The sequence below is a fragment of the Branchiostoma belcheri genome, unplaced genomic scaffold, assembly GCF_001625305.1.
Source record: "Branchiostoma belcheri isolate BF01 breed outbred unplaced genomic scaffold, Haploidv18h27 scaffold334, whole genome shotgun sequence".
Lineage (NCBI taxonomy): Eukaryota > Metazoa > Chordata > Leptocardii > Amphioxiformes > Branchiostomatidae > Branchiostoma > Branchiostoma belcheri.
In genome coordinates, this window is record NW_017803948.1 from 72,852 (window position 1) to 97,968 (window position 25,117).

Genomic DNA, 25,117 nt, shown 5'->3' on the forward strand with positions numbered 1-25,117 from the left:
TATATATGTGTGATGATATATTTAGATGCCAGCAGAATCCGTCTAATCGGTGGTTCCGGCCATAACGAAGGACGTGTGGAAGTCCGACCAGAGGACAGTATGACCTGGGGCACAGTTTGTCACAATCAGTTTGACATGAAGGATGCAGACGTGATTTGTAGAATGCTGGGTTATCCTAACGCTACCCAGGTTTACGATAATGCTTATTTTGGCCAAGGTAAGACTTATTGTTTAATTTTCTTAATATTATGTCTTACAAACCCTTGTCTTACAAACCCTCTATATAGCACCCTGTATAGGTACGATTTGGGGTTTTTTCTCCTGCAGCGCATCACACCGCAGCGGAACGCAACGAATGCGGAGGTAACTATGCCACTGCAGAGCACACAAATTTGGAGGTCCATGATCTAATGAAGACATGAAATTATTGAAAAATATTGTGCCAGGAATGCCAGCAGGACTTAAAGATCGCCTTTTTTAAAAACTTGCTGATGTACACTTTTACAACACAGGAACAGGGTCAATCTACATGGATGACCTACGATGTGATGGTAACGAGAGCAGCATCTTTGACTGCCCTTACGCAGGGTGGACGATTCACGACTGTGAACATGGCCAAGATGCAGGCGTGGTCTGTCGTACAGGTACGTTCATTTTACTCTCATCCGTAGACTCCAGGTACCAGGGTACAAATGTTCCTCAGCACGGTGTGTCTTCACAAATTTGTCTATTCACCAATCTCATACTTCCCATAATGCCTAACTAGTAAAGATCACGGATATGGATGCGATATGACGTAAGAAGGGGTTATACGTAATGCGACCGTGCGAGTAGGAGAGTCATTTTCTCTTTTTTTACAACAAAAATGCATACTCTTCATACTAGATAAGTAATTCAAAACAATATAGTTGACCGGTTTGTCCATATTACATCGAGGAAGGGGGTCTGGCGAATCCACGTTTCGTATTAGCCACAATAAGACGGGCAATGAAAACATACATTGCCATGGCAACGGTGGTTGCTGTAAGAGTTATTGTTTGCATGGCGCTGCCATGATTTCATGATTTTGAGGAAGACTTGGTACCTAGATAGATACAATGCACCCCTCCCCTGAGTGTATAGTGAACGAGCCCAGGGGTCACAGAAATCCGGGGCAGAGAGGTCTTCCCAAGCTTAAGGGTTTCCAGGAATGTGGGCATAGATGTGGGTCAGAGACATGCCTGTGGACATTCCATTCACGTGGACAAAATGCCCGTACGATTTCTAGAATTCTTACGAATTGCACACAATACTGTACCTTTAGGCTCCTCCCTGAGACGTCGCCAAAAACATACCAGCTGTGCTAAAAACATGCCAGCTGTTGTCAATTTCTCGATATATGGGTATTACCGCAAGAAGACGAAGGAGGAGGTGGAGATTATGTTTTGGTAACATTATGTTGTCTGGATGTGATTTAGAACGGTGACTCAAGAAAATACTGATAGAGTATCATACAATTAGGCTGTGGGTAGACTTTGCTAGCATGATAGAGTCATGGATGTTGGATCTCGCCCACACGGCCAATAGGTCAAGATTCATTTAATAGCAGCCCTTTTTGAACTGATATGAAAGCTAGTGACTTTTGGAGGCCATAGCCCGTGTGGTAGGATTGTTCGGCTGCATATAATATGCATAATTTATGACGTCGAACGGCATAACACCTTACCTATACACCTTTCCTGCGGTTACAGACCTTACGAGACTTGACGGATACGTGCCGTTAACAATTTATAAAATGTGGCAGGGAGATTGTATCGTCCTCCGCCCCTATCACTTTTGATCAATTGCTGACGTCATCTATGCTGAAGCCTCGTGTGACTAAGGTCACGTGTCTGTACCTATCTCTCGCGGGATTAACGTTCGCAAGTGATTGGTCATTGGTTATCCTGATGAAGGTGACAGCGGTTGTTAAAACGTTGGCCCTTGTGTACCCCTTATTTTGGAATAAATCGTATCATGATAAAGAGCAATGCAATGTGTTAATTACTTTTTAAGTACATACTGTAATGTTGTTAACAGGGAGGGTTGTTTTATCATTTTTTTCAGATTCCAGTAGAATCCGTCTTGTCGGAGGTTCCGGCCCAAACGAGGGGCGTGTGGAAGTCCGGCCGGCCGACAGTTTCAGATGGGGCCAAGTTTGTCACAACGGTTTCGACTTGAACGATGCAGAAGTTGTCTGCCGAATGCTGGGCTACCCGACTGCCTATCGTCTGCGCCCTAATGGCCATTTTGGCAGAGGTACAAATTGCCTGTACACATACGAGTACCATGCCCGTAGCCAGGGGTCCCCCTCCCCCACAAGTCTCAAATGTCCACTTTTTGGTCCACTTTTTGTCAAAGGTCCAAGATCTTGCTCTGCGTTCCTATAGCTTTTTTTTATTCATCAAAATACATTAAAACATGTCAAGGACAGTGTGGCGCTGTACTCAATTTGCAACTTATATCAACAGCGCCACACAACAAAAAACAATAAACATTTAAATACACAAAGTTGACATACCAATGCACTGTAGTCCCACAACGCCAAGACACAAAAATGTCAAATTTTTACAAATTTTTAAAGTTAATTGACAATATTTTCTTGAGCTGGAGTGGCTAAATTTATGGACGCTCGCAACACTTTACGCTAAATTTCGGGAGGCCGGCATAAAGATTACATGTTAACCTGCAATATCTCATTGGTGGACAAACATTCGCCAATCAGAGCTAGAAGGAGAATTTATATTTACTAGGCCCATTAACACATGTAGTATTTGGACTTCTATATCTAATTGTCTGTTAAAGACAGTCAAGCAGAGCTAGAAGCGCTTGGTATCTCCAATGTAAGTCTGGGTGAGTTACATCGTTTTAAAGTTGTTTGTACAAAAGGGTAACAACGATGAGCTTCTAAGAATAAGGTGCAGTTTAGCATTGTCTGACATATTACTAGTATTAAGATTTTATTCCACTAGCTTCCTCTCCAGTTCACATCATTATACTGTTCAAATCCCAGTTTCCTCTCCAGCTTTATTTCTCGGACTTCAAAATTGTGGAACTTTCACCCAAACAGATGGGTCCCCCGTGTATAGAATCTACAAGCTGATATAACAAACATCCACATTAGGCAACAATGTTGAAAATGCCCACAAAGTTGTGCAAGTACATTAACTGAAACAATTTGTTACTCTCCAAGCAGAGGTTTCAGTTTTGGGGGTATTTTTAGCGTGTTTTTAATAGGCCTTTTTTATCGGGGTTTCTTTTTTGCACTGAATTTTTCCCCACCAAACCCAAGCTCAGTGCAAAAGAGAACCCCCCCCCAAAAAAAAACTTAAAACACGCTATAAATACTCCCCTAGCCCAAACCTCTGCTTTCAGAGTATCAATTTGTCAGTGTTTGTATTTTTGTGACGACTGCATCTGATGAACCGACTTCAACATTGCGTATATTTTGAACTCTAGGAACAGGTCCAATTTACATAGACAACCTCCAATGTGATGGGACAGAGAGTAGCCTGTTTAACTGCTCCTACAACGGATGGCGGAATCATGACTGCGATCATGGCGATGTTGTCGGCGTTGTCTGCGGTACGTGAAAGAAAAATATATCTATTTCTTCATGTGAATCCTGATTGAAAATAGATTTAAGGCTAAATCGTGACTTCGACGTTGTCTATGACAGTTCAAGTTAAAAAGAGAAATTTCAAAAAGCCTTGCCATATACTTGAACTTTGGTGTGGGATTTTGCAACCAACGTGATGCAATAAAACAAAAACAAGAAACACGAAATGTGAAACATTCATTTTATATAGATCTTATGAGATTGTATTTATGCTAATGATTTAACATTTACAAGAATTTAACATAAAGATTTTTACATGAGAAATAAGTTAACATAAAAAATAAAATCCATCTCGTTTAGATCACAGCAGAATCCGTCTTGTCGGAGGTAAGAGTCGGAGTGAAGGACGTGTGGAAGTCCGACCGGCCGACAGTATGACCTGGGGCACAGTTTGTCACAACCAGTTTGACATGAAGGATGCAGACGTTGTTTGTAAAATGCTCGGCTACCCAAATGCCCGACAAGTTCGTAACAATGAGTATTTTGGCCCAGGTAAGATTCACATTATTCTGTTGATAAAACAATGTAGCCTCTATGATAAAAGCTCAAAGTAATTTATTACTATTTTCATCATCATACCCCTGGATTAAACTTATTTAGTCCATACTATTGGTCAGAAATACCTCAAGGATTTTTTGTTACTACTACTACTAGTTACCACTAGTAACCAGTTTGGCTTGAAAAAGAATCGTGGAACTGACTTGTGTGAGATTATTACATGTAAGTACTGTTGCCAGTGGGGCTCTCCTGTGTTTGTATGTTTTCTTGAAGCATCGAAAGCCTTCGATCGTGTTAACCACTGCACTTTGTTCAAGAAGCTTATTGACCAATGACTATGTACCTACTGTGCCTGGAGGCATTGTATTAGCCTAGTTTTAAGTAGTTTTATCTTTTAGGTATAGTTTGACTATCGTTGTATTTGTTACCATGCCTCCATCTTCTGTCTGTCTGTTCTTGATTGTGATATGGGCCAAAGGCCTTAATTAAAGAATAAAGAAAATAAAATTGAATTGAATTGATTAAAAACGTATACTGGGTATCGTCAATTCACCGAAATGAATAATGATTATAACATAAACACTACACGGATTAGACCATCATTTTGTCTTGTCTTCATGTTGACTATAGTCGACAATGATACGTGATATTTTCAACATAGGACGAGGGCCAGTCTACATAGATGGCCTACAATGTAATGGGGACGAAAATAGCCTGTTCAACTGCTCGTACTCGGGATGGACCATTCACGATAGCAACTGTACACATGACCAGGATGCAGGCGTGGAGTGTACACGAACAGGTAGGTTATTAGATTCGTGAAGGAAAAAAAAAATGACATACACGACTACAAAGAAGTACTAGTACCATCATTATGGATCCTGCCAGAAACCAAGCAAATAATGCAACAATACTGTAAGACTAGAAAGGCCGCATTTGTTCTGTAGCAAATACAACATTTTCGAGTAAAATTGACTGTTCCAAACTTCCACCTGTGCAAAAAGTTGAACATTAAAAAAAAATGTTTGAGGCCTCATAAATCAGCACGTCGGCAGAACATACTGCGCAGAACCCTGGATTTTCGCGTTTTTCGTTGGATTTTTGGTCAACGTTGCATCAGAATTTTGGTTCAAGAAGTGGCCCTACGATAGGCGGTTTTTGAGTTACAGGGGGCGGGCCTCAAAGGTCGGTCTGAATAGGGTTAAGGTCGTGTGCCCATAGCAACACCAGTGACGTCATAGAATGACGTCATTCATATTTAAGCTAACCGCCATCTTAGATCGTCAAACGTCTATTATTATTACCCCCGGGGAAGGAGATATCCTTCCGCGAGGAGGTTTTACTATGGTTCGAAACATTTCTGTCAGCAGCTGTTTCTCGCGATCGGCTGGACGGATTTGTCTGTGGTTCGGTAAACGTATTGCTATTGGGCTGCAGATGATGCAGAACGTTTTTGTTTAATTGCATATGTGTTTATGGGCGTCGAAATAAAAGGTTTTTAAGTGCTCCGGACACCCCCGCCATGCTGAAAATGGTAATTACCATGTTGTTAAGGAATGGGGCGGTTGCAGTTTTGGGTCTTAGCATTCAAAAGGGGTCAGAGGGGTGTCTGGTTCCGATAAAATTTTGGGTGACGGCGCAGCAATGACGGCGGGGGTAATGGCGCGGGTGACGGTGCAGGCTGTCAGACTGAGACACGTTAATCAACAGTCCATACCGAACCAACCGTCAGTAGCCATCAAACACATACATAACACGTACCAACATAACTTTCATACTACACACAAAGAAATAACCTAAACCAATAGAACACAAAAAAACCCCGGAGGTTTGAAATCTACGATTTCCCTTGTTCTACTATTATTAGGACTACTCATATGTTTGGAAATGACATGTACACTGTTATCAAAATTTGCAGAATCTTTTCTGTTGGTTGCTGACTCGGAAGGAGTATTTCAAATCGAAGTCCAGGATGGGTCAAAGTTCAAGGTGGCTTCGTCTGAGTTCGCAGTGGACTTGGACTTCGACCCAATGACAGACTTTCTGTACTGGACAGACTCCTCTGGGGACATCAAGCGAGTTCATCATGACGGAAGTAGGATGGAGACCATTATAAAAAATGGAAGATGTGGGTGATATTCCCCAATTCATTTCTCGTTACAACTCATCGATATAGAATTTCGAAGTGATATTTCCCCTTTCATTTCTGTTTCTGCTCATCGATATAGAATTTCTTAAGTGATATCTCCCCTTTCATTTCTATTACTGCTCATCGATATATTTAAGTGATATTCTCCTATTCATTTCTTGTTACTGCTCATCGATATTGAATTTCTTATGTAATATTTCTCCTTTCATTTCTATTTTTGCTCATCGATATAGAATTTCTTATGTGATATTCTTCAATTCATTTCTTGTTACTGCTCATCGATATAGAATCTTTCAAGTTATATTCCCCCTTTTATTTCTGTTACTGCTCATCGATATACAATTTCTTAAGTGATATTCTCCAATTCATTTTTGTTACTGCTCATCGATATAGAATTTCTTAAGTGATATTGTCAAATTCATTTCTTGTTACTGCTCATCGATATAAAATTTCTAAAGTTATATCCCCCCTTTCATTTCTGTTACTGCCCATCGATATAGAATTTCTTAACTGATATTCTCCAATTCATTTTTGTTACTGCTCATCGATATAGAATTTCTTAAGTGATATTCTCCAGTTCGTTTCTTGTTACTGCTCATCGATATAGAATTTCTTAAGTGATATTTTCCCTTTTATTTTTGTTACTGCTCATCGATATAGAATTTCTTAAAGAGGCCAGTAATACTATATAATGACCCCACCCTGCCGATATAAATTCGATAACATAAACTATCAGACTTCAGTCTTGTCCTGGCAGCCGTGCAGTGTACATGGGGGGAGGCCTGTCTAAGACAGTTTAGCTTGCCAAGTAAAAATTTCTCTTCAAGACACTTTGAAATGAGACACACATATATATAAGAAGCTATATTCCCTAGTAACCCAGAATATAAAAGTATACTAGTAATGACAGCTCTGGCTTGCCAAGATCTGGCTTGTAGCTTGAGACCTTACCTTGGAATACATGCCCAGTTCTACATACAGAGTCTAAGTCCATACTGGTTTATCTGACTGCAATGCAAGTAGGCATCACTTTTATAAGCCATACATGTATGTCAGACTCAAAACTGCCAAAGCTAATTCAGTTGTGAGAAAGACAGATACAAGTAGAGACTTTGAAAGTTTGATACAGCAAGGAAATTACATCTATGTAGTAAGGGCATTATATATGTTCTTGGATAAAACTTTGACAAGGCTGATTTGAAAGTTGGAATTTGATCAAGGTTGATTTTTCAAACTGAAAGTTGCAATTTTCTTGCTTATGTGGCTTTGTAACAAGTATCTGGGTCATTCTGTCTTTTGAAAATGTTACACTGAAAACCAGTAGATCATAAAAAATTTGAATCTTTGAAAACTGACCAGTATGCAAATGCTCCTGCCTTTGTTCTGAAGGATAGACTGTCTGGGATTTTTATGAGTTTATGGGCCAATTCACTGTACAATCTGCTGGGAAGGTCACAGTGGGAGCACTTCCTTATTGTTCTTGCCCAGGGCAAAATTCTGGCCGGTTTAAGTGATATTCTCCAATTCATTTTTGTTACTGCTCATCGATATAGAATTTCTTAAGTGATATTCTCCAGTTCGTTTCTTGTTACTGCTCATCGATATAGAATTTCTTAAGTGATATTTTCCCTTTTATTTTTGTTACTGCTCATCGATATAGAATTTCTTAAGTGATATTCTCCAATTCATTTCTTGTTACTGCTCATCGGTATAGAATTTCTTAAGTAATATTCTCCAATTCATTTTTGTTACTGCTCATCGATATAGAATTTCTTAAGTGATATTCTCCAGTTCGTTTCTTTTTACTGCTGATCGATATCGAATTTCTTAAGTGATATTCTCCCTTTCATTTTTGTTACTGCTCATCGATATCGAATTTCTTAAGTGATATTCTCCCTTTACCCTCCATGTAATGGGGGTATTGTTTTTGGTCCGTTTCATGTTTTGGTCTGATATCTGAAGATTGGTGAAAAGGAACTGTATGATATTTGGCAGATTGATGGATGGGGCCTTGGGGATTGTGTAGGTTGAATTTGAGCCCCTGGTGATTGACCTTGGTACTGCAGTTTAATTTTTTTATTCTGTTGTTTGCGCGTTATGGACTGTTTGTGCGATATTAGGGTAGCATGTAGTTGTTATTACTATGGTTTAGTGGTTTAAATTTGGGCTTCCTAGCTGTTTGCGTTTGATATTTACAATATGTTTAAAGTTGGTCTTTTTGTGTTGATTATGTTTGGAAAATCTGGTGGATGGTTTGGTATAATATTTGGTATGTGGGTAGTTGTTGAGCCTCTTTGCGTTTTAGAGTGCATTAGCAGGTTGTCGTATATTTTTATTACTCAATTTAAAAGGATTTTCACATTTTCACGCCTATTTCATAATAGGATGGTCTGTTTGACCCCAAAGTTGGGACAGAGTGTTTCTATTTATACCTCAAGCTGGCAGGTCAGGTCCAGGCAGCCCAATCTATTTTACCCATAGACAAAGTCTGCAGGAAATATCGTCATTGAATGGGTCATTGAATGGGGTGGTTTGTTTATGTGTTCCTGAGAGGTCATTGACCTCACCTCTTCACGATGGTTGGTTTTTTGGTTGGTTGGTTGTATTATAGGGTTGTCTGTTAGTGCTGTTAATGGTAGTTTATTGATCCAAAGTAGCGTCTGTGATGTACATGTTTAGTCAGTTGTTCAAATCTGTGTCTGCAGATGGTGGGTAATTTGAAGGTGAAATTTTGTGTATCATTGAAATTCCTTTCTCATGGCTAGAGTGTGCTCTCTAGTGAGGCTGTTGATGTCAGGACTGAGGTAATAAATCTTGTTTGTCTGGTCTGCAGGTCATTTGCCTGTCTGGTCATTGACCTACATGTACAGGCAAATGACCTGCAGGCCATCAAAGTAAACAAACCATGGTAACAAGACACTAAACGCCTGCACATGACAGCTTAATAAATATAGGCAACCCCTTCCAATACAAAGTGCCACCACAAATCATTCTGCTGATAAAAACAAAGTTTGACTCATAATATCTCTATTGAAATACACCAAAAGATTACAAAATAACAAGCTATTTCATGGAGGGATAATGAACAAAATATCACTATTTGTCTTATAACATTATATATGTAAACGATTTTGAACACAAATTTAAAATGCACAATAGTCTTCTATCCAATAAAATGCAATCTCTTCGCATTGCTTTTATCATCATCTGATGATGATGATATCTTTATTTTTATTAAAATATAGCTTATAGCCTGCAATTGGACCATGGTGGTGGGAATGTATACTGCAGCGACCTTGCACAATCTATCTCAGTGGCCAGGAAGGACGGTTCCTTCACTAGGACACTTCTAACCCTACCCAGGACACGTCCGACCGACACTGTTATCAATCCTAAAATGCTGGCCCTGGACTCCAGAAACGGGTGATTCTATCCGAAATAAAAATGGTTTGAAAATGGTTGCAATAAAAGCTCTGTAGACCCGCATGCATGCCATTAGTATATTCTTTACTTTCCATTCCAATTGCTATGAATTTATTGACCAAAAATGGTGGACAGAGATGATCTGGTGTTCTTTGAAACTGCTAATATCTTTATTAATTTTGCTCTGAATTGAAAAAAAATAATAAATCCTTTTGAATATATAGAATACAATATTCATAATATTGGTATACGTTTATAGAGAGAGAATGTTTCCATCTGTAATTCTTGACGTTTTCTTTGAGAAAAAATGTAGTCCTTCCTATGCAACAAGAGGTATTGATATTTTAATAAGAACTGTTTACTGAGCTGATAGAAACCAGTTCTGCTATAACCTCGTTAAAGGTACGGTGCCAGCTTACTTTTTATCACACTCATCATTCACATGTCAGATGAAGGGGTTTATTATTTTAATTTTGGCGGCTCATCTTTATAGACTTATGTACTGGTCGGATTTTCATTCGATCGGAACCATTGATCGAGCAGCGATGGACGGCAGCAACCACACAACTATCATCGGAAACCTGACTAGACCTTTCGCCATTACAATAGACTACAAAGGTGAGAAAGCAAGCAAGCAATAGAGAAACGCACATTATGGCGACAACCTATAAGTATGCAGAGGACTTAATCACGGTTTATAGGGCACACGTACTTCTTTGTTGTCATTTTTAATATCTTTAGTCTACATGTAACTGTATATCAACTTTATTGCTAAATGCGTTGATGTCTTGTATGAAGACATTGTTTTCTTATACTACAAGGTTCTAATCTTGAAGTAACAGCCTTATTAATCTGCTTTGTAAAGTAGTTAAATGCTGTCGTCCACCCTTCGGGGGGATATAACGATTACGTCACGATGACGTAAGTTGAGAAAAATATTGAGCTAACTTTGATAATTACCAGATTTCAAAAAATTATCTATTTTTTTTTATATCGCATCATTGATAAAGTAAGTAAAGGGGAACAAAAGGTTTAAAAAACTGTACGTCAATGCATCATACATATGGTATGTCTGAAAAGTGATTTCCTACACTTAGTTTGGTAGTCCGTCTTGTTTAGAGCGTTTGAAGTTGCAGCTGGCACACCGACAAATTGGCCGCCATTTTTCCGCTCTTGGGATGACGTGACCGCGAAGTTCGAACCTTCTTGTACTCCGCCATGTATTTTGAAGCACAACGGACCAACAACAGAAAAACCTTTAAAAGCACCGACACTTCACTCCTATCTCCGGGTGATGGATCGTATAACCTACAGTTAGAAGACGGGGCTAAATTTTGTAATAATCTGTATGCAGTAAACACAAGAAGACCAGAGAAAGCACCAAGATTTAATTACGGTTACGTTATAGCGAAGGCGGAAGCGGAAAAATGGCGGCGGCCAATGTGTCGACTCTCGGTACTAGGCGCAATTTCAAATGGCCGGTAGCACTCTAAACAAGATGAACAAGAGTTCCGAGATCTCATACCTCCATGAAACATGAGCTTGACATGTAATAATTAATTTCTTCTTTAAATATGCGAATGACATCCACATTAACATAATAAATGCATCGTGATGTTAACTTGTGATTAACTTACACATGTACCAAGTATGGAATTCCCATCATTAACCACTAAGGAGTCATATACTTTTTGCATTAATTATGCAAGTTAGATCATAATTTGCATAATTGGTATCTGGTGATGATCCATCTGCCATAGGTTACATACATTACATGTATGAAAGTACTATAATGTCAAACACTGTAATTGTAAAATTTCCTCATTAATTATGCAAATAAATTCCTCATTTGCATAATTTGCATTTAATTATGTACATCTCTCTCTCAGCTACCTACTTACCAAAAATGACGAAAATACGTTGTTTCTATCTGGACTTATTGGCTTTTAAAACTTTCGCCCGAAAGTGCCCTGCAGTTCCAGAACAAGCAGCTGGGGGAACCAAACTCACACCACTTATTCCTGACAGGACAAGCTATCTGTCACTAAAATATCAAAACCATCGCATGTTTAGAACAAAATATACAAAAACCGGAAGTTCTGCTGCAGTACCAAGGTCATCCACAAGGAGGCCATATTTGACCTTGACCTTTGTCTTCGTACGACCTTCCAACAAACCTTTATCACACTCCATGAAGGATTTCTGAAGTTATGATGACTACAAAACTGTCAAAATACACACCGATGCGCACACACAGACAGACCAATAACAAGCAATGCCTCCATTTTTCATGGGGATATTAAAAACTAGAAATTCCTTTAATAATTTATGTGTACTTTAGTTTCCAATCTATATTTAACAATCTATTTCTAGAGACATAGGTAAGTAGGTAAGTAGGTAGGTATAGGTAGGTAGGTATACACATAGACAACATATTCATATATTTGTTGATTTGAAGGTTATCCGAATAATATGTTTCTGCTTTAAAAGGTGTATTGTGGGGTCGGGTGGCGTAGTGGTAGATCATTCGACTGTGACCCCCGGAGACCCGGGTTCAATTCCGAGTCGTACCGGGGGCATATCTGGACATGCGCCCCGACGTTGTATCCTTGGGAAAGGCACTTAATACGACTTTCCTCACTTCACCCAGGTGTGAATGGGTACCGAACTTCGGTTTGGAAAAGCAGTATTGAGGTCACCTTGTGGCGCCGATTGGCAGCCGCACAGACCCTTGCGGCAGTTCCACAAAAAATTGGTATCATGTGTATTATGTGTATAATTGTGTATTATTACCTCTATGAAAAATGGAGGTATTGTTTTTGGCGCGTCTGTCTGTGTGTGTTTGTGTTTCCGCACATTTGTAGTCAGCATAACTCCATAACGCATTTATGGATTGTGATGATATTTGGTATGCTGGTAAGTCTTAGGAAGACAAAGAACAAGGCCAAATATGGGCCTCCTGATGGATGACCTTGGTACTGCAGCGGAACTTCCGGTTTTTGTATCTTTTGTCCTGCACATGCTATGGCATTGATTTTTAGGTGACAGATAGATTGTCCTGTCAGGAATAAGGGGTGTGGGTTTGGTTTTATTAGCAACTTGTTCTGGAACTGCAGGCGACTTTCGGGGGAAATCTTTAAAAGCCAAAAAGTCCAGATAGGAACAATGTCTTTTCATCATTTATGGTACGTAGGTAGTTGAGAGAGAGACGTACATAATTAAATGCAAATTATGCAAATGAGGAATTTATTTGCATAATTAATGAGGAAATTCTATAATTACATTATAGTACTTTCATACATATAATGTATGTAATCTTTGGCAGATGGAACATCAACAGATACCAATAGAATTTTCGCCTTAATTATGCAAATGAGGTCATAATTTGAAAATGCGAAAATTCTATGGGTAAATGATTAGAATTTCATACTTGGTACATGTGTAAGTTAACATCACAATGCATTTATTATGTTAATGTGGAAGTCATTTGCATAATTAAAGAGGAAATTTACATTTACACGTCAAGCCCATATTTTATGGAGGTATGAAATCTCAGAACTCTTGTTACCATTTGTATCATCTGATTTTAAACCCTGCATCAATTCAGCAGTCTATAAGGCTGCGATTGCACGGGTGATGTTTAGCCAATAAACCAAACCATTTATTATTATTTCTTTTATCCAGAGAATCGGTTGTACTATTCTGCGTTTGACAGCATCCACAGCTCAGACTTGCTCGGCAACAATACACAACTTGTTAAGCCTGGAGACGGGAAAACTGTCACAGGGATAGCGGTTGATGAAAACTACGTCTACTGGACACATCTCTTCGCTGGTGAAGTAAGAAGGTAAGAAAATCCCCTTAATCTATTTTAGCCTTTAAAAACGAAATGGAACGTTTTATATTATATAAATTTGTTTATTGATTGATCACGCAATCACGTTGAATTACATACTTAGATTAAAAACTTTACAGAGAAATGAATAAGATTAACACTTGACAGGTAGTACAAGTCAATCGGAATATTACTACATTCAATTCCATACTAGCTAAAAACTTTACACAGGAAATAGATAAATAAGATTCGCACTTAACAGGTAGTGCTTAATATAGCATAGTAAATAACAATTAATATAAAAGTCCATTACGATATTTAACTGACGACCAATATTACTGCCTTCTAAACTACCATTCAAAATACAGGACTTGGTATGGAAGGTTTACTGTCCGTATTTATTCAGTAAATGTGTAAAGTACGGGATTGGGCTATTTCTATATCGATTCGTTTTGGGAAGCGGGAGAACGAGTTGGTTTGACTCCTTGCAGCTTCTGATCTAGGTTTTCTCACGACACGGGGGCAGCCAAGACCTAAACTGAGAACTGAAAAGGGATCTAGCGAATTTTAAACTCAGGTCTTTCCTCCGCTTTTCCAGCGATGGGAGACACAGGCAGGATAAGGCGTTGTTGTAGCAGGTATACGTGGGACCGAGAATTATCCGCATTGCACATTTTTCTATACGTTCGATCATTCTGAATTGTTGTAAGGTAATGCTAGAGGTCCAGACGGGAGATGCATATTCTAAAATAGGACGTATATAGACTTGGTAAAAGGCGCTGAGGTCGCATGGGGGGAGCCCAAAGCGTTTTAATTTTTTTAGTAGGAAAAGTCGAGAACTAGCTTTACTTGTAATGGACACGAAGATGTTGCGAGTGGTTTTCAATACACCATGGTGGAAACACACTACTAATGAACAGTTATACGGTTCGCTACCAAATGTAACTTCAGTAGTCAAATGTCGACGACTAAGCTTGGCCGGTCATGTAATACGTAGTGAAGAACCAGCCAGTAGGCTTCTACTCTGGAACCCTGATACCTGTAAGAGAAGAGTTGGACGCCCAAAGATAACAGTTAAGAAACTTATTGAAACTGAAACTGGCTTGGAGGGACATGAACTTTTCTCAGTGATGTATGACAGACAGTTGTGGCGAACTAACTTTGTATGCTCCACCTCTACGGAGGATGAATGATGATGATGATGATGATGTAATGGATTCAACATGCTTGTCCCATTTCAAATTATGGGATAGCCATAGACCGGGAATGCACGCATCGTCGTTGTATTGTAGGGGTTTATTATTGACAGAAATTACTTCTGGAGGGAGGAAGGTCTCATGTAAAGGAAATCATCATTAGCTTGCATTTGTCAGCATTTAACATCATATCGTTTCGGGTCGCCCGGACATTCAATTGATCGAGGGATGGTTGGATAAGGCTGGGTTCATAGAGCAGTCTGCTTTCACATATAGAAAGATCGTCAACATATTTGTAACGATCTGGACTATTGATTTGGAGGGCATCGTTTACATAAATCAAAAAGAGAATGGGACCTAATTTTGTACCTTGCGGGACACCAGATGAAATTCTTTTCCACTGTGAAGTTTTACCATGATATCGGACACACTGTGAACGGTTAGTAATGAAATTGCAAAGCCAGGGCATAACTGATGTACGGACTCCGCATTCTAACATTTTATTGATAAGATTTGTGTGGTTGATTCTATCGAAAGCTTTGCTGAAATCAGTCAGTAAGATTGTTTGAACATTCTTTGGTGTTTCTGCATTGCGGAGTAAAGAATCCGTCATGGTAGTCAGGTAGTGGACAGTTGACATGCCTTTTCGGCTGCCAAACTGATTTGGATCGAGCACTTTCGTGATATCTTGGAGGGCCCATTTTGCTACGAATGATTCAAGAACCTTAACGAGTATAGACGTCAACAATATCGGTCTTAAGTTATCAATAGAAGCTGGTGTCTCTTTGGGGACGGGGGAAATAAATGCCTGTTTCCATTGATCGGGGACAATGCCTTCCTCAATGGACAAGTTGAATATGTGGGTAAGAACTTCAGCAAACTCTGCTGCAAAACATTTAACAATTTTAGGGGATAGGTCATCGGGGCCACTGCTTTTGTTCGTCTTTAGTCGTCTTAGTGTTTCGAAGACTTCCCATTCAAAAACGCAATTAAAAAATAAATTCTTTACATCAAAGACTTTGCTTTAATGTTAGATCATCCATATTTAAGCTTAGAGTCAGCGCACATACATTACAAATAGAAAAGGGTAGATACAAACAATTGTCTGTTAACGACAGAATATGTAAATATTGTACAGGAAATGCAGTGGATGATGAAATGCACTTTATTTGTCACTGCCCTTATTATGGCACCGAAAGAGATCAGTTATTTTGAATAGTCACCAAAATGTTCCCCAGCTTTATTCACCTTCCCAGCCTACAAAAAACTGCATTTCTATTAACACCTCCCAATTCATACATCTCGCAAAATGTCGGCCATTTCATACTCCACTGCACACGGAAAATCGGACCCAACAATAACTACAAAACTAATATATATTAAGCAGCATTAGCATTACTTATCATCATTTATACTGTTTAATTTGTTAGCATGTTCTTGCAATTAGCACTCGGGCATGAATTTGCAATTAAATTTCAATAATCTTTAAAACGAATGCAAAAGTATTAATCAATGTAGTTGATCATGACCAGGTCTTTCCTTTCCCCTCTAGTCTTTGTGTAACGATTTGCAGACATAACATTAAATATCACATCTTTAGGTTATCCAAGACCAGTATGAACCAGTCTGTTTTCGTTGATGACCTGACTAATCCGGGGAGCATCTACCTGTCCACAGCAGCGCCTCCTAACGTCACAAATGGTAATTACCTTCGCCAGGAAGGTTATTGTTTTAGTCCAGAACGTTACATAGTATAAATTAAAATAGAGGGTTTTACTTATGTTTCTTACACACACACACACACACACACACATACAAACACACACACACACACACACACACACACACACACACACACACACACACGTATATATATATATATATATATAGAGAGAGAGAGAGAGAGAAATAGATAGATAGATAGATAGATAGATAGATAGATAGATAGATAGATAGATAGATAGATAGATAGATATATGAGACAGATTTGAATATATCTTACATATAGGTAGTAACGCAAAAATAGGTAGATATATTAAGGAATGCCTTGTCATTAGAAAAAACACCAAAACGTCATTAGCCCACTCGATCGTAACACTTTATCAAAGTCTATCCTTTATTATTTGAATATTTATGATATAGATATGTTAGGTTTCATCCGACATTAGGCCACACCAAGTAAATTTTATGGATGACGTCCCCGCGCGCATGGATTTTGGCCTGTTTCTAGAAAAGAAACCCAAGAAATTCCGCTTCCTGTAACTATGACAAGAGAGTCACGACAGCCCCGCAAATCGTCAGATGATGAAAAGACTTCTGGCTTGTTACACTGTCCTAACATTTATCGTCTCTTACTTTATTTCTAATCTAGGCATCTTGTTTTTTATGGCCCTTCTTGTTTTTTTTTTCGCCCTCTCGCATTAGATTTAGGGTCTCCAAAGGACGTCATTCATAGAATTTACTTGGTGTGGCCTTAGATCTTATTCAACACATTTATTTAATTGTCACTCTCTTAATGTAGTTTGCCATATATTGTACCATGTGCAATTGTCGTGCAATAAAGTTCTATATATATATATATATATATATGTGTGGTGGGGGGGTGTAATCAGATTAATATAAATCACAATCCTAACTTGCCCATGTATCCGCATGTCAGCCTGTTCCTTGTCCAATGGAGGATGTCAGGAGCTGTGCCTTGCCCATCCGGGAGGAAGAACGTGCGCCTGTAGGGATTCCTGGGAACTGCAGGAGGATGGAATGACCTGTGAGTAGAATGTCGTCTGGCGGCTCGCGCGTCTCCAAAATTGAAGCTCATATGATTTGCACACTTGATTACATTATTAAGTCATCTCCGATGGTTTGTGGATTCCGTAGACAAGTTTATAAAAGTATATTTAGATGTGATCAATATGCAGTTTGATATGATTTTTAACTTGCAATGCACACCAGTGTCATACATATGACAATGTTTAACCGAAGAATAAAGGCAAATACCAGTAAAGTCGGGTAATGTTTACATTCTTTTTTTTATTTTAGTAAATACTACTGGACTTTAATTGAAGTGAATAAAAGTCAATTACGGTAATTCCAGACAAGAGTTGTCATTGAAATTACCGGACGTGGCTTTTATTTACTACCATTGTGAACCCAGATGTTATATACAAAGTGAACATTACCCGAGTCTACTACCTTTGGTAAATCCAACGTTTCGTGCAGTGTTGTGTTATATATTCTGTATAGGCTGTCTCTCTGGCTATACTGCATACGGGGGTGCGTGCTTCAAGGCGTACGACCAGGACAGAACCTACAGCCAGGCCAGAGAGGTGTGTGCAGCGGACGGGGCGCTCCTGGCCATGCCGAAGGACAGAGACGTGGACAACTTCGTGAGAGAGCTGAAGAACGCCGTGAATAAAATCTCACATTTCTGGTTTGGCCTAAATGATGGGAACAGTGAGGGTGAGTGGGTGTGGGAAGACGGGACTCCACACGACATCAGTACCGACTGGAACCTCTGGCAGCCGGGAGAACCCAACGGTAACGAGGGAGAAAACTGCGCGAACTACTATGGATCAGAGTGGAATGACGCACCGTGCTCCTCTGCTTACAAGTTTATCTGCCAGCTGAATGAAGGTATGTCACATAACGTTCTATAAAACCAACATAAGTTTTTCTTAAAATTACAGTAAATACTTAACAAATGCAGGCCTTGTGTTTATTTCATTTGTATCAGTTTATTTCATTTGTCTTGGTTTCTTAGATACTTTATCAAGACAATCTTGTGTTTAGGGTAACCGTTGTAAACTTAGAATCGAAAGTTTCTAAGTTATGTTACTCCTTACATACATGTTGTTATTACCTTCACCAAGAAGGTTATGTTTTCAGAAGTGATTGTGTATGTGTGTGTGTGTGTGTGTGTGAAAACGATAACTTGAGAAGGCCTTAATGGATTTCTCTTGATATACTTGGTAGGTGGGTAGGTCTTGGTGGGACCTGAAAATGATTAGATTTTGGACCCCCTAGCGGCTTGTTATGGTACTTCCGCTTTTGATATTTCATGATGTAGATATGCTAAAGTGACGAAATTTGGATGGTAGGTAGCTCTTGTGGTGGGGAAGAAGTGATGTGGGCCCCAAGCGGCTTGCTTTTGAACTGCAGGACTATATGTTTGAAAATATTTAAAAAAAAGAAAACTCAAGAACCGGTTGACGTATCGTCGTAATTTTTGCCATGTAGGTAGCGTACGTGATGCTTGATATAATGATGTGACAATTATGCAGCAAATATGGATGAATGTAATTGGGGAAATTCTATAAATCAGGTGCATTCCATGATATGACTATTAAAGCTTGTGACATTGGTGATTGAGAACGAAACACAGGCGGATATTGATTGTGCAAATAGAATACACATTTTTACAGAAACCAGTTACCATAATACATCATAATAAATATGTCTGTATCTTGATTTATAATATTTAGGTGACATAGTAGCACACAGTTGTACTCGTCCATTAGTCCTCTGTCTTTCCTCCAAATTGGAGGTATTTTCAAGCATAGTAGGCGACCAGGTACTCTGGACAGCCTTAACCCAACAGAGTGTTTTAGCGCCAATTATATATGTCAAAAATGCGAAATTAAGGAACAAACATATCACATGTTGTAATTGGTGTGCAAGTTAATTACATCACAGAAAAAAAGTTGTAATAAAATATTCCAATTTTGGTGCAAAAATACATGATACCCTTTCAAGAACTTTATGTTTATGATCTTTGTACATGTAAAGCAATCAGCTGCTCTCTGGGACATTTCCGCTGTGGACACGGACTTGCCTGTATCCTATCCTGGAAGCGTTGTGACGGGATCGCAGACTGTACGGACGGGAGTGATGAGGAGGGCTGTGGTAAGTCACTGTTATGAGGCCATGTAGCATGTACGTGTACTAAACTTGCAGTTGTTCGTAAGTCAATATTCCTAATGCAGAAGTCACATTTCCAACGGCGCCCAAGATGCATGTTCCCAGTCTAGACGACAGCCGGCGTCATGAAGCTGGGCGGATGCCGGCTGTCATGGTCATAATTAGGTTACGGCCTCGTCCAGACGTATTTTTCCGGGGTCCGGGGTGATTTTAAGTCCGGGTCCCTACCGCTAGTGTCAAAACCAGACAGACTCGGTTTTGAATGGTTACCTAGGCATAACAAACGTTATCAGATAGTCAGAAGACATCAACCCATCAGAAGGCTCCATTTCCATTCCACAAGACTGCCCCACGGTTTGGAAAGGTGACCTCAGCATTAGTGATCAATGGGAGAAAATTAATGTATGGTATGGTTTGGTAAGACTCATGCTATTTCTTTCATGACTTATTTTTATGTTTGAAGAATTCTGAATTTCCTCATTTCTTCATGTACAAAGTCACGTCAAACATGTCTTAACTAAGATGGGCAAAGTAGTCCAGTGGCCACAGAAGACAGAAGAAATTAACCTAAGGAACAAACCAGATTGTCCTCGTACACTAGTGGTCAATAGTACAGTTTTGAATTCATGCTACAGTTACCTTTTGTTTAGAAAGCTTGTCTTGTTTAATGTTGTCAAGATTGAAAACATTGAAAATAGCATTATCAATTGTTTTAAACCTTTCAGTATGCGAACCAATCCCTGAGGATTTTGAAATTGACAGCAGGCTTACAATGCTACCGAATCAGCTGGGACTGACGACATTTGAGGAGATACAGAATTCCTCTGTCGTGGAGCTGCTCAACATTTCGTACAGCATCGCAGTAAAATACCACCCAGAGATGAGGACATTCATATCAACGCTTATTTTCCCACAATGCAATGTCTCCGAAGAGAACAAGACTCGCTGCTCTTTGTTACCAGATGCAGGCAACATGACCACATGCATGTGAGTGGAAAAGATACTAACGATAATAACTTCACGTTTTTTACTTAACAACCTAATAGGTAACCTTATATGCTTCAACATAAGCAACATGACGTCAGTTTTTGCATGTGTAATGTAACAAACCTCGTAAACGTGCTACTTACGTGGTATTATGTCTACTGATGTTTCTCAGGGGAACACAGCTGGTACCATGCCGCTCGTGGTGTGAAGAAGTGCTCAACACGGCTGATGACTGGATAAAGAACCAGCTGCCGCGATGTAGATTGTTTCCTTCATCCGATCACAATTGTTGGAATCCTAATTCAGCCAAGAAGGGAAACGAAGGTGAAAATGAAGTTTTTTTAGTCCGTTTCTCTGCGGGAATTAGTTTTTGTAATAAATTCAACTCTACCATGACCAATATGACTCTACCATGACCATTTTCTTGTATATTAACTTCACTAATAAGAGTTTTATAACTATTCACTAAATAAGAGTATTATAACTTTAAATGATTAATCATTTCTACAAGCTCTACTTGTGGGAGCATTTGATAAAGGTTGTATCATCATGACACATACACTATTGCCTGCTGATATGTGTTGGTTTGTATTCCTCAGTTTGCTACCACGGCGTCGGCATAAACTACCGTGGCACATGGAGTAAAACTACATCCGGGGCAGATTGTGCTGAGTGGTCAGCTCCGCAAGCTGGTTACTACAAGACAGAGTTCCCCTGGGCAAACCTGGATAACAACTACTGCCGCAACCCTACCGGTCTGGAGCGGCCATTTTGTTTGACCGAAGATGGAAGCCAGGAGGAATGTGACGTCATCCCGTGTGGTAAGTTTTCTTGTAAGGAAAAAATTTTGTCATGCTTTCCAGAACCGTCTATTATTTGCTTCTTGGACACATGCATATGTTGTGCTCTAGTTAGCTCTGCCAATAATGATTTTTCCACTGACTCTAAACAGTTATATCTAACTGTATACACCAGATGCTGAAGGCTGCTGGGACAGAGGTCCTCCAAACTACGGCAAGAGATCTCCAACCAAGAGGTTCTACTCTGTAGGAGATAAGGTCACATACTCGTGCAACGAAGGCTACAAACTCAAGTCCGGCTACACCAATGAAGTGAGGTGCATCGGAGAGGGCAATTGGCAATATGACAAACCCAGTTGTTCAGGTAAGTCTGAAAACCTCAGTCTTTGCAACAGGTGGATGATTGTACACAGCGAGATTTTCGTTTTACGGTGTGTCCGTAAAATACTCTTGTGTCACGTTAATGTTTATTTCTGGGGCAGATAAACATGAAGAGACAAAAGATTTCAATTCGAAACCAACGCTGCAGCTGTTTTCATTGTTTGATAAGTTATAAATGATCCAACACACTAAAACCAGAAACAATTAAATCATAATTTTCATGTGTTTAGACAATCAATTTCATATTTACCAGTTTCTGCATATTTTAAGGATTTTACACACAAAAACGCACCCTCCTGCAGTAAACCATAGGCAAAGGCTGCAAGAAGATCTACTGGACATTTTCAGTGCAAGTCTGCCACCTGCGAATGTTATCATTAACTTCACTGGATCTGTGGTACAGCTTGTCGACTTGGTAAGTACATTTATCTGTTGCACACTTTATACCCCCTTACTAGCTATATATAGTTTCCACTACAAAATCACTTGTAAGAGCAAAAATACACCTTCATTCATGCTGAAACTTGTATTTCAGGATGAAAAGAAGGAGCAACTGACTGCATCTGTCTTCATCGATTTCGTAAGTTGTCATGTAGTTATGAGAATATTACATGAAGTCAATGAAAGTTTTGCAGACAACATTTTGGTCACGTCATTTTGGCCTATAGACGTTAATATATTTTTTTTCTTTCTCGTCGTTTGGGGCATTAAAATGTTTCTTTTCGTTAGACATGGCAGGACAGCCGACTGAGTTGGGATCCGAAGTACTATGATGACGTCACCAGTCTCAGCGTTCACGGCAACGATATTTGGACACCGACATTAACTCTGAAAAGAAAGTACGCTGACAGTCACTGTACTTCTTTAATTGACACTTTTTAAAGTTATCAATCCAAACATGAAATTCCCTTTATCGTATTAAACATGAATTAGTATATCTGAGCAACACAATGGATAGGTTACGTTTTGCGTTACCCCAAAACTGCACGACCTGTATACCAAGTCTATGTCATTATATAAAAACAAAAGAAGGCAACGTTTTAATACAATTGACAAAACACAAACGGTCAAAATTTGTTGGCTACTTCACAGTGCCGATCCGGTCTACAAAGGCCTACAGAAGGATGTGCCGGTCCGAGTGAGCAGCGATGGTCTGGTGGAATGGAGTGTAGAAACCCTGACCACCACCGTGTGTGATGCAGACCCCTTCTTCTTTCCTGCAGACACCATGGAATGCAAAATCTGCTTTTCTGCAACCACAGCAATTGCACAAACCATCGGTAAAGCTTTTGCAAATTTACTTTTCATGTCCGTTTTCTTTTTCAAAGATGTCTATACATGATGTTTCACAATGTTTTACAGAAGGAGGATGAACCCATAACTACGAGTTTGGCATTCGTGGACAAGAAACCAAAATCTTATGTACTCTACATTTCTGATACCTATTGTCCTAATAAGAACAAGTGTCAATAGGCGACAATTCTCCGTGAAGTTTCATATTTTGCAGATTCAGAACAGTATAGTATATGTAAACAGTGTGTGATCACTTAACAACTGGTAACAACGTATCGTAAAATGGATAAATCCCTAATCTAGCCTGACTAAAAAAATCGCGCTCCTGGTGGCCACCTGCCCAGAAGTTTGCCGCCCCCTTGGGGAAATAGTTGCAGACTGACTAGCGTAGGCTACATAAGATAAACAATCTGAATATATGAACAAAGTCAGTTTTCATAACAATATCTTTCATTTACTACATATTATTCATTTGACACGGCATCGCAGTAGGTGCAAACCACAATCCCAAAGATACTCGTAACCATTATGGCTTTATGCACAACAGCCACCTAATATCTGCCTAGAGAACCTAGGCTACCAGCCAACTACCTAAGCCTACGGCCTATTCCACAGGATTGTAAAAGTAGGGATGTTTCTAAAATATGCATTTATTTCAATATCAAAACTGCTAGGGTGAAAATAAAAAGACGTGCATCATCACGGACATAATGGCACACCACACAGAAATGATACGTACAGAACAGTGCGTTTTGGCTACGAACATCTTAAAGATTCGGTCCAATACTTAAAAAAAAAACATCTGGTACAACTTATCGGCCCCTCCCTGCATGAAGTTTAAACGACTCCCCGCTATTCCAAACATCGGGTTTTTCTGGACCGTTCCAATTTGCCTCATAATTGTAGGGGTGCATCTGAAATATTACATTGACCGCGAAAACAGCAACAGCAAAAATGCACATTTGTGCATCATCCCGGGCATGCCCGCAGACGGCGTATAAAGTCGCATGCCGATTACACACACAAAAAAAAAAAACGTTTTCTAGCTGCGAACACGAAAAAACCTCTGTTCACAACATTTCGTCCGGAGGTCCTGACCTCCTTCACGGAGTAGTTAAGTTAGGATTTATTTTATTTGAACGATATGTTTAACATAGAATGCCAAGTGGAAATGCCTGCAGCCGACATTGGAATCACTCAGTGCAACTCTTACTCTACTGCAACACCGGAGGGTGAATGGTACCGAAAGGATAAGATCTTCGCAAAAGACAACCGGGAGGCGTGCCTTGCTGTTCATCTGTCGAGGATCCCGCTGTTCCACATCGCCACTACTGTAGGACCCTGCATCATCCTGGTGGTACTGATGAACATCACATTTATCATGCCCTTAGACAGGGGCGACCGGATCGCGTTTGGAGTGACCATTCTACTCTCCATGGTCGTGTCCCTCGTGTTTGTGACAGACGTACTTCCTGTCAAGGGGGCATTGCCTCTTTTCGGTGAGTAAAGATTAGATATACCCTCACAGTATTCTTTTCAAAACAATCTGTTCAAGACAGTGGCTTCTTTGATATGACTCATTAAGCATTCTGGTAACCAGTAACCATCTCTAATGTTACAGCTACGCTGATCATCTTGTGGATGGGGCTGATGGGATTATTCCTGTTCTTCACTCTGGCCATCATCGTCATTCACGACCGGCAGGGCAGCCTGTCTCCGCGGACGAAGATTATTTTCCTCCGCTACATTTCAAAGTACCTACTATTTTTTTTGCTCAGTATATCTTATTGATATATCTGAAAGAACCTTATCTTATATCTACACATGACCATCAATCAACAATCACGCATATATTTCGAAAGTATTGAAAATCATGTCATTTTAATTTTTTTAATGTTATTTAGGATGCTGCTGCTGGGAGATCTAACAAAGGAGAAGCGTACAGGTGACGGAGAGGCTGGTTTGTCTCACCAGTCTGACATAGAGATGACCAACTACGCC

General features: G+C 39.6%; 1 protein-coding gene across 1 annotated transcript in view; it reads left to right on the forward strand.

The window, feature by feature from the left end:
- Positions 1–10,252: 10,252 nt before the first annotated feature.
- Positions 10,253–25,117, forward strand: part of LOC109475358 — a 15,863-nt gene continuing 998 nt past the window's right edge. The window contains exons 1-17 of the mRNA XM_019775968.1: positions 10,253–10,325; positions 13,392–13,554; positions 16,339–16,439; positions 17,398–17,505; positions 17,982–18,371; positions 19,524–19,640; positions 20,381–20,642; positions 20,815–20,966; positions 21,242–21,463; positions 21,618–21,806; positions 22,126–22,238; positions 22,359–22,403; positions 22,553–22,662; positions 22,916–23,103; positions 24,274–24,615; positions 24,738–24,870; positions 25,021–25,089. Coding sequence (XP_019631527.1) covers positions 10,253–10,325; positions 13,392–13,554; positions 16,339–16,439; positions 17,398–17,505; positions 17,982–18,371; positions 19,524–19,640; positions 20,381–20,642; positions 20,815–20,966; positions 21,242–21,463; positions 21,618–21,806; positions 22,126–22,238; positions 22,359–22,403; positions 22,553–22,662; positions 22,916–23,103; positions 24,274–24,615; positions 24,738–24,870; positions 25,021–25,089 — 2,777 coding nt within the window. The remainder of the gene's footprint in view (positions 10,326–13,391; positions 13,555–16,338; positions 16,440–17,397; positions 17,506–17,981; positions 18,372–19,523; positions 19,641–20,380; positions 20,643–20,814; positions 20,967–21,241; positions 21,464–21,617; positions 21,807–22,125; positions 22,239–22,358; positions 22,404–22,552; positions 22,663–22,915; positions 23,104–24,273; positions 24,616–24,737; positions 24,871–25,020; positions 25,090–25,117) is intronic.